Genomic DNA, 15,979 nt, shown 5'->3' on the forward strand with positions numbered 1-15,979 from the left:
CCATCCCTCTGCTTCCAAGGATGATCATACGAGTTCAAGCAATGTATTGACATGGAGTGCTTGTGGTTATGCTTCTGCTGGCGTGCTGCAGTGCCACAAGTTTACATCATGCTGGGGACAGATCGGGAAGAAGACCCTCTCTATACAGCGCAGTGTCATTAATTCTGGATTAAGTCTCAGATTCGACAGTCCAGCATCAAGATACATGTACCTGCATGGTGTGGTGATAGTGCTGGACGTTCAATGCGGATGTACACTGTGTTGGACAAAATTGGTCTTTATTGACTCCGCTCCCACCCTTCATCCAACTGCCGAGGATGAACGCTAACCTAATATGTTGTGTCCATCTACAATCTATTTCGTAATTTGCTGAAAGACATAGATCATCGGGATCGATACAGAAACAGCAGCAACCACTATCCACCATGCCCGAAATAGTCATCGACGAGAAGGATCTGCTTCTGGAACGTTACGACAATGTATTTGTTCTCACAATGCGAAAAGCGCCCGAGAACCGAATCAACAGCGCATACGCCCAGCGGTTGATACATGCCTACAATACCGTCCGCAAGCTACTGGGAGAGGACGCCGAGGGAGCAGTCATTACGAAAGGCAACGATGCCAAATTTTGGTGTACGGGACTCGAGCTAGACGAAGCAGACAAGAATCCTTATGCCAACTCCGAAGGCTTTTACCCATTGCTCGCCACTATTGTCGATTTCCCATTTCCCACCATCGCCCTGATCACCGGGCATACGTTTGGTGGGGCGGGCCCGTTTGCTCTGAGCCATGATTATCGTGTCATGAACAGCAAGCGCGGCTTCATCTCGATGCCACCTGTGAATTTAGGCTTGCATTTTCCCGGCATTGGAGCTCTTCCTCGATTGAAGCTGAGTCCGCAAGTGAGTACTGGCATTCTGGTGGAACAGAAGTTACTGCAGTCCAGTTTTCTTTTTTGTTTTTCTTTCTTGTTTTCTTTTTTTTCTTCCTTTCTTTCTATATGCTGACTGACATGTGAACAGGTAGCGCGTAAGATGCTTCTCGAGGCTCATCGCTGGACCGGGGAGCAGGCACTCCAAGACGGCATTGTGGATGAGATTGCAGAGCCGGAGAAGATGCTCGACGTTGCCTTGGAGCTCGCGAGGCGATTGGCACCCAAAGCGAAGATGGGAGTGTTTTCTCTGCTGCGGAACGAGCTGTATGGCGAAGCAGCGCGCCATTTCCGCGAAATATCTTATATTCATGGCCGACAAGTGGGGACAGTGGCCAAAGCGAAAATTTGAAGATACATGGGCAGGTACATTGACTTGATGTAAAATGGTTTCACAGTCGACTGACTCTACTACTGCGTATGGAAGACTCTGTGTACAAGTCCAATCAGGTCTGTGGCGGAAAAAGCAGCCTTCCTTCCATTCCGCCATCTTCAGGTAGGTATCGCTCGTTAGCTCTAACGTGAGCAATATGACATGGCACGCATAACTTACCAACTTGGAGATTCACTCCATTGACATGTCCACTGAGCGTTGGTGAGGCGACGACGGCAATCTGCCGAGCGATGTCCTCTGGCCTTCCGACCTTTTGTAAAGGAGTAGTCGCCAGTGCTCTCTCGACAAACTTGGTATCCTTCAACGTCTCAGCTGCCAATGGTGTGGCAACCCATCCCGGATTCACACTATTCACGCGGCCTTTGGGTGCAATGGTCACAATCTCGTTCTTCAGCGTGGGAGTGAGACCGTACATCATGGCTGCCTTTGCCGAAGCGTAGTCACCATGGTTGGCTTCTCCAAATTTCCCCGCTGTACTTCCAATGAAGATGATGGATGCAGTGTCCTTGACTGCTGGTGAACTCTGTCGTAACGCTCGCAGATAGGCCCGACAGACCAGGAACGGTCCAGTGAGGTCGACGCTGAGCGTATTCTGCCACTGCGACAATTCCATATCTGCTATATGTGCATCGTTTGCCGGCCAAATGCCGTCTACGAAATCGGTCTCGTGAGTAGAAGAAAATAGCACCGAAGGAACGCCTGGGTCTTACGATTCACTACTATGATCGAGACAGGCCCGCCGTTTCGCTCGGCAGCCTCTTCAAACAGCCGATCCACATCGTCCTCACGTCGCACATCAGCCTGCACGGAGACCACGCCAGTCAGATTGGCGAGCTCGCCGATGCGGGAATTGTAGTGCGCTGTGACACGCGCTCCCAGCTGGATAAATGTTTCCACCGTCTTGAAGCCGATGCCTCCAGCTGCGCCAGTGACGAGCACATGAACATTGCCCAAGCCGAAGTCGAGTGACATTTTGGAGTCCGCCTGCTCGTCTTCTTGATCAGAGGTGTTTTGACGTTAACTTGTCTGCTCCAGAGTTCCAGTAGTCTCTACTCTCGAGGTAGCGTCGGCACATCGGAGCGTTTCGCCAGCTTCCTGGAGCTTTATATCATTCTTCATGACATATAGAGTTCAATTATTCGCAGTGCTCATAGCACGACCTACCTAGTGAACATCGCGGTCAGACATGTTGAGGCAAAATATATGGACTGTTGGCGCTTTTGATTGCCGCCAGAATAGGAACAATGATGCTTTTTGAGACGTCTATCGTAATGTGATGCGCATCATAATGCGGACTCTACTTGATCAGCCCAAGACTTGGTATTGGCCTTACTCGCGTCGCCAGCAGCGGGTGCCGTATTGGGGTTGGAGGAAGCGGCTGATGTGTTCGCAGTGTTCTCAGCCGACAAAGCAGGGAACTCCTCCTGGGTGGGCACAACCTGCACAGCAGCCTGCCCAGCATGATTGCCTCGACGACCACTCTGGCCTCGTTGTGCATCCTTGGGCTCGCGGTACAGATACTGTCTTCCGTCGTCGTAATCCTGTTGATCGCCTGCAAAGCCACCCGGCTTATCGAAGCGCGCACCTTTGTCAAAGTCCGCTTCCTGCTTTTCTGCATCCCATTCGCGCCCAGTCATGGCTTTGAGTTTGCGCAGCCGGTTCTTCTCACGCTCGCCCATCAGCTGCTGCCGGTCTCGCCGCTCCTCTTTGCGTCGCTGCTCGGCAAGGGTTTTCGCCTGCTGTTCTCGCTCCGCAAATGAGGCCGCATCGGCTTCTGCTCGAGCGTGCGCTGCCGTCAACGACGCGTTCTTGATGTGAATTCGTGCCATCTTCTCCGCCAGCTCTTCTTCTGTCAGTTTCGGCTTCCGAATGCCGCCTGTGGCTTGCCTGTCTCCACGGACAGGTCGTGCAACATCCTTACGTGGTCCAGCTGGAGCATTGTCAGGTGCTTTGTTACAGATGTCATGCGCCTGAGGCTGATTGTGAGCCCTGCCATCGACATCTCTCGAATCGCGATGGCCGCGGCCTCTTCCCCGGCCTCTACCTCGAGCTCTGGGTGCCTCAAAAGGCGGCCGCGGCGGCGGCGGCTCGTGAAGAGACTGAGGCGATGACGGCTCGACTATAGGCTGTGCCGCGGGCGTGAAGTCGTCGCTGAAGAGGTCATCATCGGACCGCAGGCGCATGGACTCTGGCGGCGGCATGACATCGTCGAAGAGGTCGTCTTGTTGAGCGCCGGTGGGCGCAAATGTGTCGTCGCCGGCGGTTCCCAGCGGTGCATCGTAATGTGCAGCAGCGGACGTTGGCTGTTGCTGCTGCTGCTGGCGCTGGCGCTGCTTTAGCACACGACCTCCTTCACGCCGAACGCCTCCACGGCGTGCAGAGCAGACGCACCTGATCTGCCGGTGGAGGCGCTGCCTGTGCCCATATCGACTGCTCCATGCTGATGACGATGATATCAATCTGTCGAAGATATGTGTGTATGCGAGGTAGTGTGAAGAGTCGAGGTAGGCATGGCCTAATCAGTAGATATTCTGCTATGGAGTCCATGAAGCACGACATCATCTCCGTCTCCACAAACGGTCAACCAACTACCTAGTACCTACCAAGGGGTTCGCAAAAGTAGTGACATTACGCTAGTATTCTTAGCATATTCACATACTATTCAATCTACTATCTAGACGCGTTTTTTCTATACAACCAAGCCGATATTTACTAGGAAATGGAGTAGAGAGGGAGTAGGCTCTAGCGAATTCAGAACACTAAAAATTACTGTATTCTGTTATAAGATGGAGTAAGTAGCATGAAAAATAGCGTAATGTCACTTCTTTTGCAACCCCCTTGCTACCGCCTCAGGTATATATTGAAAACTACCTATTACGTGCCTTACACATACACGTAGAACTATACCAGAAACATTTGGTCCCATCGATCAACAAAGCCATTGTGGTCAGCTCTCTCTCTCTCTCTCTCTCTCTCTCTCTCTATTTCGAAGACCCATCGCCTGGCTCACACCACATTCACTGTCCCCGGAATGAGACCCGACGGCCCCCGACCTGCGATTGTAGGCAATGATGCTGGGCCTGAACCTCCATTTCCGCTCAAACTAGATGGCAAGGTCATCAAAGGGTTTGGGCGTGGCAGCAAAGAGGTCAGTGGCCGTCTCCCAACGCCAGATATCAAATATAAAATGCAAATTGACATACTAATATGCATATAAATTTCAGCTGGGTATTCCCACTGCCAACATCCCCCTGTCGGGACTGTCAGTCGGCGGCCACGAGGACCTCGAATCTGGCGTCTACTATGGCTGGGCAGGACTGTCGCCTTCTCAAGCAGTCCGCCAGCATCTTTCTGGCAAGAAATCCGATTACAAGCTCATGTCCCCCGACGTCTACAGCGCACTCGGCTCGAGCCAGTCCGACTTGAGTGCCATCTCGGCAGACCAGGGAGCCGTGTTTCCCATGGTGATGTCGATCGGATGGAACCCATTCTACAAGAACACGGTGCGGAGCGTCGAGGTGCACATCATGCGAGACTTTGAGACGGACTTTTACGAGAGCCACATGAATTTGCTCATTCTAGGCTTCATCCGGCCGGAGCTCGACTACGTGAGTAAGGAAAGCTTAATCGAAGACATCAAGACCGACATAGACGTTGCTGGCCGAAGTCTGAGCAGGCCAGCCTATGCGAATCTAGCGAGAGATCCATATCTGGTCGAGTTTGAGGGCAAAGGGGAACTCGCCAGCTAGAGGGAGGACGCAACGTCTTCCTTCATAGAGACGATTGCATCCACCGCAGAATAGATCAATACCATCTCATTCACTCGAGCTCCCAGATAATGTCTGCCAGTGCTAACATAATGCGGATTGCATGCTGTCCAACTGTCACTCCTATGCTGCACTAGGTACCGATTAATCGTGTTTACATTCTTCACCTCCTACGCCAATTATTTCCAATGAGCGCCGAAGCCCATCGCCACAGGGAGAGACGCCGTGCCAGACGGTCGACAATTGCATTACGTGTCAGCATTAAGTATCGTGAGGAAAAAGAAAGTCGTCACACGCCTCATATGATGGGGAGGAACTGCGATCGGTCAGTACTTGAGAGGCGATGACAATGAGATGCGAGGCATGCAAATACTTACGTTCATGACAATGAGCATAGGTATGTCGAAGACATCACGCTTCACCGTCCAGCACATCTGACAGCTCACTCGGCCATCCCGCTCGCCCAGCGCATTCATTCCAGCTTCGCCCCTGATGACATTTTCCGTCTTGACCTCATCGGACGCTTTCATGCGTTTACCATCGTCAGCGAGGTGATCATTCGGTCCCCAGCCAGGATCCTCTTTGGTGCGATACTTGAGCAGAGAGCACGGCGCACTGATGATAGACGTCTTGGATGCGCCAAAAGCCAGCTCGGCAAAGTCTTCATAGAATTGGACCACGCTATCCTCATCCATGAGCTCAGCCAAGAAAACTGGCTGTGGCCTTCCCGAGTCTACTTCGAGACTGGAAATCCTGGGCGTGGCTGCTCCTCTAGAGCTGGTGCCGGTTTGAGTGCCTGGAGTCGGGGACATGCCCGTGTTGACGTTGAGGTTGGGTTCTTTACCAAGTAGAACGTCTTTGCGCCATCCTGTAACTAAACAGAATTCCTTACTGACAGCTGCAATCTCTCCAGTTCTTCTGCAGATCACTGTGGGCGTGCCATAACTGTTCAAGAAGGACTCGTACTCGAGCAGAGTTCGCTGAAAGCACTTCTCCATGAAGATCAGATCATCATCATCGAGATGCTGATTGCATGAGATGAACGATGGGCGAATCGTTGCGAGCGCTTTGGCTATGTGTAGCACCCTCTTCGGCGTGAAACGCTTTTTCAAAAGTGCAGTGAGAGCGTGGAATCCTTGAGTGTACGGATAGGGAGCCTGTACGCTCGAATAGACTTCTGACGTGTTGCGCCGTCGTTTTCGATCGGACTCTGTGTGTGAATCGCCTGGGAACGGAGCCTGCTTGCGTTGCGCTTGCGAAAACCTTTGCCGCAACAGGTCTGGTTGTGCGCTCTGTTCGGGCTGTACGAACTGTGCTTCTGGAGATGTTGTTGCCGACTGATAGCCCGTAAAGTCTTGGTTCTGGGAGTGAGGGCTTGCTCCTGTGAGTGACGATGCTTGTTCTCCGATTGCGTAAGCCTCCAGGCCATGAGACTGGCCTGCCCAGACATTCGTTGCGCTGCTTTGTCGTGAAGCTGACGTGCCAGGGGTCTGCCAGGAGGGGAAGCCTTGGTTATAATTGTAGCCTGGCTGATAGCTGCTATTTCCGTCGTACGACACGCTGCCCTGATGGGAGTGGCTGATGGTATTCATGGAGTCGACATCGGGCGAATTGATGGCGCCAGAAGAAAGGTGCCCGAGCATGCCAAACTCCAAAGCTCCGTAATGGTTCCCGAAGTTCATGTCGCTGATGTTAAAATTGAACATTAACGGGTCATTTGCATCGAAATACGTAGTGTCCATGGTTCCTGTCGTTCCGATCGAAGGAGTCTGGTCAAGAGTGGTTACGAACTCTTGCTGGGGAGAAACTTGTTGACTTGACGATGTGTTGGTGTATTGGGTAGGAGTCTCCACGTTTTGCGCAGAGGCGAACTCAGGGCCTATGTTGCCATTGTCCATGCTCGGTGGTCCCATGGCGCCCTGTCCGCTGGCATGAGGGTATTGCTGTGGGAAGCCGCCGGCTGAGGCTGGGGTGAAGTAGCTGGCGCTGGGCATCACCGTGGTCGAGTTGGAGATTGCAGTCAGGCTACCAGAGCCGTGTGGTGCATAGTTTTTCCCGGCATAGCCAGGCACAAGCGCCTCGGGAGGAGCATCATGGAGGTACTTTGCCTTTTTGCGTACGCCATCGTGGCATTGATCCTGTAGGCCACGCTTGATGCACCTGAGACACGGGCGTTCGTCACCTGTAATAATCAGTCCACGTCTTTGCCGCATCTGCCTGGCGATACGTTCGACTTACCGCAGGTCAAGTGTGCTCGTTGGCAAGCAAAGCAAGCACGTCGCGCTTTCTTGCGCCTGGGGCGAGACGGATCCTTTGCGTTGCTTTTGGAGGAGGGGGGCTGAGAAGAGGCGTTGGTCTGCTGGCTAGGCGACTTCTCATCAGCCGCAGTTCTGTCGTCTTCTCCCATGGTGCCTGCGTCGTCCAGTTCAGCGCCAGGTTCTGGAGAAGAGACATCCTCGACATCCGGCGACATGATGGATATTAATTGAACCGTACTCGCCAGCACCGACACCTCGCGCACGGTCCTGAATCAGCTGCGACCCACGTTGCTGCTGTGCCTGTCCGTCGGTGTCTTGCTTGCTTCAGTGCGTGAACTGCGCGCCCGCTGGACTGGCTAGAGCGCTGGGTCACGCGTGTGCAGAGATTACGCTGTGTTCTGTGTTACTGTCCGCGAATAACCTGCACCGTCGTGCCCGAGACCACCCTTGCAGAAGGGCAGCAGCAGTAGCAGCAGCAGCAGCAGTAGCAGCAGAAGAAGGTTGTCCGTCGTCCACGACGTCTGCTGGGCGATGCTAGCACGTTTTGCCGCAGGAGTCTATGCAGCTCGCGCCAATGGAAGCACCACGGGAATGCCTGTCCCTGGACTCCCTGCCCTCCCCGCTGTGCCTGCGTATGGCCTCCGGCGCTCTGGGAGGCGCTCGTCGGAGGTGCAATGCGTATACCCCAAAGAATGTTAGAGCGCACGCGCACGCTCAGCACCTTCTTCTAGCACCACCGCACCGCCGCAGCTCTCAGCGCTGGCTGGCTGCCCTTACTCTTGCAGTCTTCGCTTACGGCGGCGGTGGTGGTGGTGCGGTGTACGACGAGCAGTTCCAATGAGCGTGGCGCATTGGGTTCCAGCGCAGTGGATGTGGGATCTTCTCTGCTGCAGTGCGAGTCCCGGCGCATATCCACCAGAGGGTCTGTACGATGCTCGCTACCACGAGATCCGATCGACGGCCGGCACAGCGCTTCGTGTTGTTGGAGGGTGCTGCTGCTGGAGTTGTCGTAGGCGCGAGTGGGCTGAGCAACAGCGAGATCATCAAAAGGAAGGTGAAGAAGAATGTCCTGGGCGGGTAGTGCTCGCTAGCCGGCGAACGCTGCATGTCATCAGTAGTTTCTAGAGGTAGTGTGGTTGTGGTTGCGCATGTACCGTAGTCAGCACGTTTTCGGTAGCTGTGGGCGGATCTGGTTGTCTGGCTGGTCTGGCTGACAAGAAGCACGCTGCTCGACTCCACCCGCACTCCCGACTCCCGAGCTCCGCTTCCTTTTCGGCACGCGACGGGAGAGAGAGAGCGAGTGCGAAATGACGACTCGCGCAGAAGTAGAATACCTAACCTACACATGACATGTACGTGTACCTACCTTCAGGTACCTTGGTCCTTGGCATCACACAGGCACGCGCTGACCGGCAATAGAATCCCATCAATGGTTCTAGGAGGTAGGAGGTACCTCATTATTCCAGTTTCCTTCTACGGGCATCCACACGGCCATGGATGTGACGCACAGTCTTGTCGTCTGCCACCACCGGTATGTACCTTACGGTCAGGTACAGTAACTTGTAAGGAACTGTACATACTGTACTTAGGTACAGTGCTGTGCTGCCCCCACGTGCTGCGATCCGATAATAGAAATTCTAGTTCCAGTTCGGCCTCCCCTTCACATTCATTGCCCATTTGGGACTCCGCTCGTCCAGAAAGGGCGGCGCGCGCAGATGCTAGAACGACCTGTCTGCCAGTTGCCACGCTCCTGTCACCGCCTTCCTGGGGCTGCGCTGTGCTGCGCCGCGTTCCTCGTGCCTTTCTCTAGATCGCTCGCACGCACCGCACGCACGCAATGCACGCACACACACACACGGCTCCGTGCCCTTGCCTCGGGCACCCTGGGAGGGGCCTCCTCCTGAATGCCATGCCTTGCCATGCCTTGCCATGCTCTGTGCGACACGACTCGGTTGCATCACGCGGCGGGCCGGACGGGTCCTGCGTGGAGTCGTGGACGAAGCAAACTGCGGGAACAGTGAGGTCAGGTACCTGAGCTACCTTCTACGGTAAGAGTAGGACAGTGGGTAGTAGTGGAGAGTGGAGTACTCCGGCAGGCTACAGGCTACAGGCTACATGTTACAGGCTGCAGGCTACATGCCACATGCTACAGGAGTACAGGCGACATGCTACAGACTAGTAGACTACAGGCTACTGACTATAAGCCACAGACTACAGACGACAGACTGGGAGGTACAGCCTAGTAGACTACAGGACAGACTACGTGCTATACAGACTATGAGACTAAAGGCTAGAACAGACCACAGGCGGTATAGGACTCCGGACTTCACAGCTTCTCCCTCCAGTGGCGCTGGCTGTGGCCCATGGGGCTCATGACATAAACTGAGTGAGGCATGTGAGAGTACTGCAGCAGCGATCATTATCTTCTCAATAGAAACCAATCCACTCGTGCTCTGCTCGCGTGCTGCGAGATACGAGGCACGCGTGGACTACATGTAGCTATCTACGACGGGCGCCCGATGAGCTGCAGAGTCGTGCTGGCCTGGGTTCATGCGTCCCGGCGGAGCCATCATCAATATGTGCACTCAGCTGTGTGTAGTACTAGGTACTGTAAGGTATTCTGGGGTCCTCGCATTGACTGTGCAGTGTGCAGCCTGTGCCACCATACATAATGACTATTTTCGGCAGCATGCCATCATCGACAAGCATATTCAATCTCCTCATCGAGCTAGACGCCCTGCGCAAACCGTGACTGCGACCGTATCCTTTTCCCTCTGTAGAAGAATAGGATGGCTAGCGTGCTGCAGTCAGTACGTCTGTCGATGGTACCTGGGACTCTTCGATACATACGAAACGGAAGCATAGCCAGACTAATGAATCTGCTCCATCGTTAGCTTGTCTGAGATGGAGGTACGCGCCGCCACCATGCCGCAGCATAAAGAGGTACATACGCAAGCAGACTCGAGGCCCACTGATATCCCAATTCTGCTGCCAAGTCAGTGACCGCTCTTTCGCGCCCTCGCAGCGGGTCCGGACATACGATGGTACCTGGCATCATCGAGCATGATCATCATCAGTAGGTTGACGATTCGGCGGATCTGGGATCTTACAGTTGCACTCCGAAAAGTGGAAACGCTGCCGCAAATGAACTCCTGTCGCAACGGTCAGTCCGGTCAGAGAATCACGGCGCGTCATGGTGGTGCTGGTGGTGGTGCTGGTGGTGGTGCTGATGGTGGTGCTGATGGTGCTGGTGGTGGTGGTGCTGGGGACGGAGTCAAAGGTAGGTGAGACGTGCCTGGCGAACGAGTTGGCGGCGAGCGCTGAAGCTGCATAGAGTGGGTACTGTGTGATTCGGTGAGCGGACTGCTTTCAGCCATATCAGAATGGCACGGATGGCGGCATTCTTACTGCTTCCACGAGGAAAGTGCCACAAGATCGTCAGCACGCGTGCCTGTAGTACCTCGCACGTGTCGTCTCCGGCGACGTAAGGTGTGGTATGGTATGGTAGCAATGGTACAGGATGGATGCACTTGGGGACCTACAAGATGCCAGAGAAGGCCAAGATGTTTCCTAGGCCAAACACTGCAGAGAAGATGATCGGCACTATACGCAATCGTCGCTCAGCATCCTGCACATGCGAGGGCCTTCACAATCGTACCATACCAATCCAATGCACATGAGAATACGTCGTCCAGCCAAATCCCTGGCACGCACGTTGTTAGCACGAGACAGCATCCTGCCCTTGCATCTTGAGGCGCCTGTCGTGGCGAATCCAGCTGATGTCTTGACGTACAAACAGCGCCAACGGCGTAAGAATAGCCCCTAGGATGGTCGGGGGTAGCCGGTATTCAGGCTCTGAAACCCCGTCGTTGTTCTGCACGAGTCGGGAATCTGTTGAACATGCTCATCAGCTCGCCTCGCATCGCCTCGCATCGCATAGCATCCGTATTCGTCGTTCCTGGCTATCCGCTCGATTGTCCGATCGTAACCTCACTATGTATCTGCGCTGCGGGTCAAGCAAAGATAGAAACCCCCTGGACGGACGTACAGTTCTTTCGCCACAACGGGTCGCAGCTCACGCCCATCAGCATGCCGACCAGGATTCCCAAGAAGGAGAGGCCGGTTTGGTATTGGTTGAAGCCATGGTTCGTCGAAAACACCAGCGCGAACGACTGATGTGGCATGTCAGCTGATGTGCCTGGCCCGCTCACTCGTGGACAGAAAGAGATACGCACGCCAAAGCACAAGTAGAGTACCCCCAGCAGGATTGCACTCAAGAGGCAGAGGTTCAGGCACATCTGCTCGAAGAAGAGCAGCTGAAAGGGTCGGATGCACGACCAAAGCACCGTCTTGGACACCGAGCGATCGAGCACTTCGATGTGCGCCTTGAACTGTATGGAGAACACGAGTCAGCGGAGATGCGAATCCTCCTGGCCTGGAACATACACATACACGGTCATCACCTGTTGCAGCTCGTAATTTGACTGCCTTGCGCCTAGTGAAGAGGTCAGCTGGAGCGAAAAAGAAGCCACAACAACCAGGTCGCTGATCGTCACTGCGGAGCTCAATGTGGTCGAATTCACCGAAGCAGAACCGGAGCGTATGTCTCTGGCACAAACGCAATGATTCTGACCGGATTAGCAGAAAACCGGCAATGCAGCACGAAGAAGCGACTCACAATAGCCACTGAATACTGGCCCAGATCAGGAGAACGTAAAAAGTCCATCGCCAGTCGGTGAATTGATCTGCGCCTGTTATGAGTCTGTACTCGGTGCGTTTGGACACGAGCAAGTTTCACTCGACTCACTGATAAAGCCTACAACATAATCAGCATGCGCCATCTGTGGTGAGAGCATGATATGTTCATGCGGAGGCGACGCACCTCCAATGACTGGACCCAGTTCTGGTCCGACAAAAGGCGATGCTGTGTAGACCATCATCTGGATCCCAAAACAAGTCAGTGCACACCGTATCTGCCAGTTTGGATCTGAGAACGGTCTCCGAACGTGACCTGAGACACGAATTGCTACTCACAGGCGCCGAGAGCTTCTCCCTTCGAAACATATCGCCAACCTGTGTCGAACACCATCAGTCCATCTTCACGACCGAGTCACTTCTGCTGTTTTGATCAATGAGAGCGAGCCCACCGTGCCGCCTGCTACACTTAAAAATGCCGAGCCCGCAAGGCCATCCTACTCGCATAGCGTGAGCGATGCATCCCAGCCGCTGGGGGCTGATGTATTGCTCACAAAGAACCGCACAATCAGCATAGTCGCTATGTTCTTGGCCAGGGCACATGGTATGAGCCAAATGACGAATAGCAAGTACGCGCCGATGTAAACATTTCTTCTGCCGTAAAACTCGCTCAAGGGGCTATAGCAATAGTGGAAATGTTAGCGTCAGGTTCTCAGAGTCTCCCACGTTGAATCGTCACAAGACTCGTACCTCAAAAACATTGGGCCTAGTCCTAGCCTGGGTAAATCATCAATCATCAGACACAACCTACACATCCATCCATCATGAATGTTTTGCCTGAGGTCACATACCCGCAAACGTAAGTCGTCAACCCAATAGTCGCAACCAATCTGCTGACGTGGAACTCGCTCTCGAGCTGTCTATACCTGTACAACAGAACAGTAAGTATATGATCAGCACACATCTTCCCCAAACCCCGATCGAACAGTAGATACTTTGCAAGGAACCTAGCTGACTCCTTCGGCTTATGGCATCTCGCATCGGAAAGAAATATGCAACACATACGTGCTCGTATACATGTCACTCGCACAAGTGACACACAAACTACTGGCAGCACAAATCATCACAACCATCCACTTCTTCCCCTCTCGAATGTTCTTGGGGTCATCCGGATCGTCATCACCGCTGAAACGAACTTCAAAGGCCTTTTCGGGATCAACAGTGGGGTGCTGTTCATCTTTGTCGTCTGGGAAATGGGGACCGTAACCGTCGGCCAAATATGAGCGTTGGGAGCGGGCGGAAGATCGACTACGAGCCGCCTGCAATCGCAGCCGATTGCTGGCATCCTGATTGCTTCGGCGAATGATATTTGTGGAATCCTGGTCGACCTCCAGTTCATCGTGTCGGTCGTCTTCTACTGCTTCTTCACTACTAGCAGTCGCCATCATTCCGGTTTGAAGTAGGCCGCTAGAGAGGTGAGGACCGGACATGGATCGCGACTCATAAGCAAAAGTGAAGTTAGAGGTATAACAATGAGTACGAGGTGTTGTCCGTAGTGATGGTAAACCTGAGATGGATGTGCTGTACTTGGGCTTGTGCGTCACTACTACATGTACTGTACCTTACTTGCCGCTCGCGGCTATATCGGCAAAGCGGCCGAGACACTAATGCACTTGAGGTATAAGGACCTCTTAAATACATGAACATACCTTAGTTACCCACATGTAGCTCTGGTCGATGCGTATCGCAGTAAGTGTGTTCCTGAAGGCGTGAAACTCGGACTAGCTCAGGACTGCCTTAGCTCGTAGTGACACTGCAACAATTACAAGTCCGACTGTCTCGCAGGCAATGGTATTTAGATGAATGTGGATGGAGGTTCGCCTCAAAAGTTTGGACCTCAAGCATGAAGCTTACTCGGTTCCCTCGCGGGATGTTTTCTGGGAATCAAGATGACCACTCTAGGGTTCTCAAGGTCGATGAAGCCTCGGCAATGAATATTCTTTGCCGCGGCGCGATGTCTTGGTTCATCGTGGCACAGCACATGGTGAAATCCCAAAAGGCGTGCAATATCGAGCCTGTACCTCTTGACCAGCTCTTCGCCTAGGTATGCTACTGACCAGCAGATATCCAACTGCGTAGAGCAGCATATAAGAGCAATATATCTTGGAGAGAAATCGTCAATGACCGTTGTCTGTGGCCAGGTGGGCGCTCCGATGGTGTGGCTGGCTGTTAGAAAGCACACGATAGTCTTGCAGTCCTGGTCAGCACATAACGTGACCGCGGATTGAGCGCACAGGCTCAGGGGTGTGCGTTCCCGAGGGATTTGTCATTCCCTGACCTACATCAACCTTTGTTTATGAGTACTGCGGTCGACGGCTGACAGCCATGGCTTGCTGCAATTCGCGCTCCCCTTCGCGCAGGTCTCTTCTTGCGCGCATCTCTTCTTTCTCCTGGCGCCTACGCTCCTCGCATACCTTTGCCTCGCGATCGGCCAGAGCCCGCTCGCGCCTCCTTCGTTCTTCCGCCTTTTTATTGGCCAACAGTCTCTCTTCCTCGGTCGTGCTATCGGCGTTTGGCGCGCCAGGTAGGCTGTCGATATGTGCTGCTACGAGACGGTCACGAATCTTCGATGGCAAACTGATGTAATGAATGTGCGAAAGTAGTTGCTCCGGCAGAGCGTCGAGAGTCGTAGAAGAGTTGAGCGAGGTCAATGGCACACTCTTCAGCAGTGCATACAGATCCGCTCGAAGTGTGTTCTCCGAAAGTTTTGTTCTAGCAATGTGATCCCGGTACATCTTTTCTCGATCCTTGTCACTGAGCTTGCGGTCATTCATTTCCGCTTCACGTTTGTACTTTCTCTTGAACTCAGGCCAGTACAATTTCGGGCTGGCCTTCTCTTGCAAGAATGCAAGATATGGTATTCTCGGATTCGATTTGTGCATGGTTGCGCGCTCTGCCTGAATCTGCGCGGCCCTGTCTTTTGCCCAGGCATCAAAGGCCTCGCGCCGCGACTTGATATTCGGTAGGACGGTGTATCGATCATCATGAAGTATGCTGTTGGGCGAGTCATCTGTAATGATCCTGTCCCACGGCGTGAATGGGCTGATACGATAGTCGTCGAGCAAGTCGCGGAAGAGGTTAGTAGCATCCTCATCTGTCAAGCCCAGGCCCTCGACTCCCTCTTCCCAACCGTCCGCTGGCTCATCGCCATATTCCCCTGCGTCTAGACCATAGTCTTCACCCATGGCAGCAAGTTGCCAGGCAATGTCGTCTTCGCCGAACTCGACAGGCGCATCAGGCTGCACATCGTCCGACGTTGGCTGCAGGGTTTGATTCGATTGACCTGGACCAGACACTGCTTCGGCAACATGGTCGTCTTGCTCGCCGTCGTCTTCCCCTTCGTCGTCTGTGACCTCGACTTCTTCATACGAACCATCACTGTCATATCCGTACGTGGTGACTGACGCAGGCGGAATATTGGAGACCGCAGCAGCTCCAACGGCGCTATCATCAGCCTGCGCAGCCAACTCGGCCACCAGTGCAGCCTCGTCTTCGCGCTGCAAGCTCAGGCTACGACGACGACGACGGGGTGAGGCAGCAGCATTAGCATCGACGACATCGGTGATGGCTGGTGGAGGAGGTTGCTGAGGCCTCATCTGCTGGAGCTGCTGCTCCGCCCAGGCAGCGTTGTCGGCCTTTTCCTGCTGCTCCTTCTCGTGCTGCTCGAATTCGCGCACAGCCGGCACGACATGCTCTGGGATGCGCCACAGACTCTCTCTGGTGTCGGTATTGTGGACAAAGCGCCGCCGCTGCTTCGTCCTGACCAAGATCCACGGCTCGCACCCGGGGAGCACATGTTTGGACTTGGGACGATCCGGTCGTTGTCGGCGGCGTTCGTCTCGGAAGGGCTGTTGGCGCAGTGGTAGCCGATGGT

At 53.9% G+C, this 15,979-nt stretch overlaps 7 protein-coding genes across 7 annotated transcripts; 2 read left to right on the top strand and 5 right to left on the bottom strand.

Moving 5' to 3' along the window:
• Positions 1-425: 425 nt before the first annotated feature.
• On the top strand, positions 426-1,321 carry SEPMUDRAFT_56386 (tpa: enoyl-CoA hydratase/isomerase family protein; the record flags this gene model as incomplete). The annotated part of the gene is made up of 2 exons (XM_016909398.1): positions 426-902; positions 1,023-1,321. The coding sequence occupies 2 exons, from the start codon at positions 426-428 to the stop codon at positions 1,281-1,283; spliced, it is 738 nt and encodes a 245-aa protein (XP_016764853.1). The 3' UTR covers positions 1,284-1,321.
• A 56-nt stretch (positions 1,322-1,377) lies between these two features.
• Positions 1,378-2,297, bottom strand: SEPMUDRAFT_35299 (NAD dependent epimerase/dehydratase; the record flags this gene model as incomplete). Its single annotated transcript, XM_016908605.1, has 3 exons — positions 1,378-1,421; positions 1,485-1,976; positions 2,036-2,297. 3 exons carry the CDS (start codon positions 2,295-2,297, stop codon positions 1,378-1,380), a joined length of 798 nt encoding a protein of 265 aa, XP_016764854.1.
• A 243-nt stretch (positions 2,298-2,540) lies between these two features.
• On the bottom strand, positions 2,541-3,764 carry SEPMUDRAFT_160143 (uncharacterized protein; the record flags this gene model as incomplete). Its single annotated transcript, XM_016907884.1, has 2 exons — positions 2,541-3,628; positions 3,717-3,764. The coding sequence occupies 2 exons, from the start codon at positions 3,762-3,764 to the stop codon at positions 2,609-2,611; spliced, it is 1,068 nt and encodes a 355-aa protein (XP_016764855.1). The 3' UTR covers positions 2,541-2,608.
• A 561-nt stretch (positions 3,765-4,325) lies between these two features.
• On the bottom strand, positions 4,326-8,359 carry SEPMUDRAFT_145907 (uncharacterized protein). The gene is made up of 4 exons (XM_016903336.1): positions 7,331-8,359; positions 5,470-7,274; positions 4,550-5,408; positions 4,326-4,473 (listed from the first exon to the last, which is right to left on the bottom strand). Exons 1-3 carry the CDS (start codon positions 7,563-7,565, stop codon positions 5,391-5,393), a joined length of 2,058 nt encoding a protein of 685 aa, XP_016764856.1. The 5' UTR covers positions 7,566-8,359; the 3' UTR covers positions 4,326-4,473; positions 4,550-5,390.
• On the top strand, positions 4,357-5,074 carry SEPMUDRAFT_35314 (riboflavin kinase; the record flags this gene model as incomplete). Its single annotated transcript, XM_016908608.1, has 2 exons — positions 4,357-4,473; positions 4,550-5,074. The coding sequence occupies 2 exons, from the start codon at positions 4,357-4,359 to the stop codon at positions 5,072-5,074; spliced, it is 642 nt and encodes a 213-aa protein (XP_016764857.1).
• A 1,505-nt stretch (positions 8,360-9,864) lies between the features above and the next one.
• On the bottom strand, positions 9,865-13,575 carry SEPMUDRAFT_145911 (MFS general substrate transporter). Its single transcript, XM_016903337.1, has 23 exons — positions 13,111-13,575; positions 12,897-12,971; positions 12,796-12,822; positions 12,600-12,723; positions 12,498-12,542; positions 12,385-12,423; positions 12,233-12,290; positions 12,158-12,166; positions 12,029-12,095; positions 11,934-11,978; positions 11,803-11,845; positions 11,586-11,741; positions 11,399-11,522; positions 11,144-11,241; positions 11,014-11,053; positions 10,893-10,953; positions 10,759-10,777; positions 10,646-10,692; positions 10,461-10,502; positions 10,391-10,398; positions 10,302-10,335; positions 10,201-10,229; positions 9,865-10,143 (listed from the first exon to the last, which is right to left on the bottom strand). The coding sequence occupies exons 1-23, from the start codon at positions 13,533-13,535 to the stop codon at positions 10,079-10,081; spliced, it is 1,680 nt and encodes a 559-aa protein (XP_016764858.1). The 5' UTR covers positions 13,536-13,575; the 3' UTR covers positions 9,865-10,078.
• Positions 13,576-14,414: 839 nt separating this feature from the next.
• On the bottom strand, positions 14,415-15,935 carry SEPMUDRAFT_9162 (uncharacterized protein; the record flags this gene model as incomplete). Its single annotated transcript, XM_016910561.1, has 2 exons — positions 14,415-15,505; positions 15,632-15,935. Coding segments are annotated over 2 exons (1,395 nt in total), but the record flags the coding sequence as incomplete, so codon positions are not given.
• Positions 15,936-15,979: the final 44 nt, after the last annotated feature.

This window comes from Sphaerulina musiva (genome assembly GCF_000320565.1).
Source record: "Sphaerulina musiva SO2202 unplaced genomic scaffold SEPMUscaffold_1, whole genome shotgun sequence".
Lineage (NCBI taxonomy): Eukaryota > Fungi > Ascomycota > Dothideomycetes > Mycosphaerellales > Mycosphaerellaceae > Sphaerulina > Sphaerulina musiva.

What these genes read in the sequence shown, in the direction of transcription:
- SEPMUDRAFT_145907 (XM_016903336.1), bottom strand. Translation starts at nt 7,565, where the DNA reads ATGTCGCCGGATGTCGAGGATGTCTCTTCTCCAGAACCTGGCGCTGAA. An exon ending in ACGAGCACACTTGACCTGCG is followed by an intron (nt 7,275 to 7,330) that starts GTAAGTCGAACG and finishes TGATTATTACAG; the next exon opens with GTGACGAACGCCCGTGTCTC.
- SEPMUDRAFT_145911 (XM_016903337.1), bottom strand. Translation starts at nt 13,535, where the DNA reads ATGTCCGGTCCTCACCTCTCTAGCGGCCTACTTCAAACCGGAATGATG. An exon ending in TACGCTCCGGTTCTGCTTCG is followed by an intron (nt 11,846 to 11,933) that starts GTGAATTCGACC and finishes CCTCTTCACTAG; the next exon opens with GCGCAAGGCAGTCAAATTAC. An exon ending in TTACGCCGTTGGCGCTGTTT is followed by an intron (nt 11,054 to 11,143) that starts GTACGTCAAGAC and finishes CGTGCGTGCCAG; the next exon opens with GGATTTGGCTGGACGACGTA.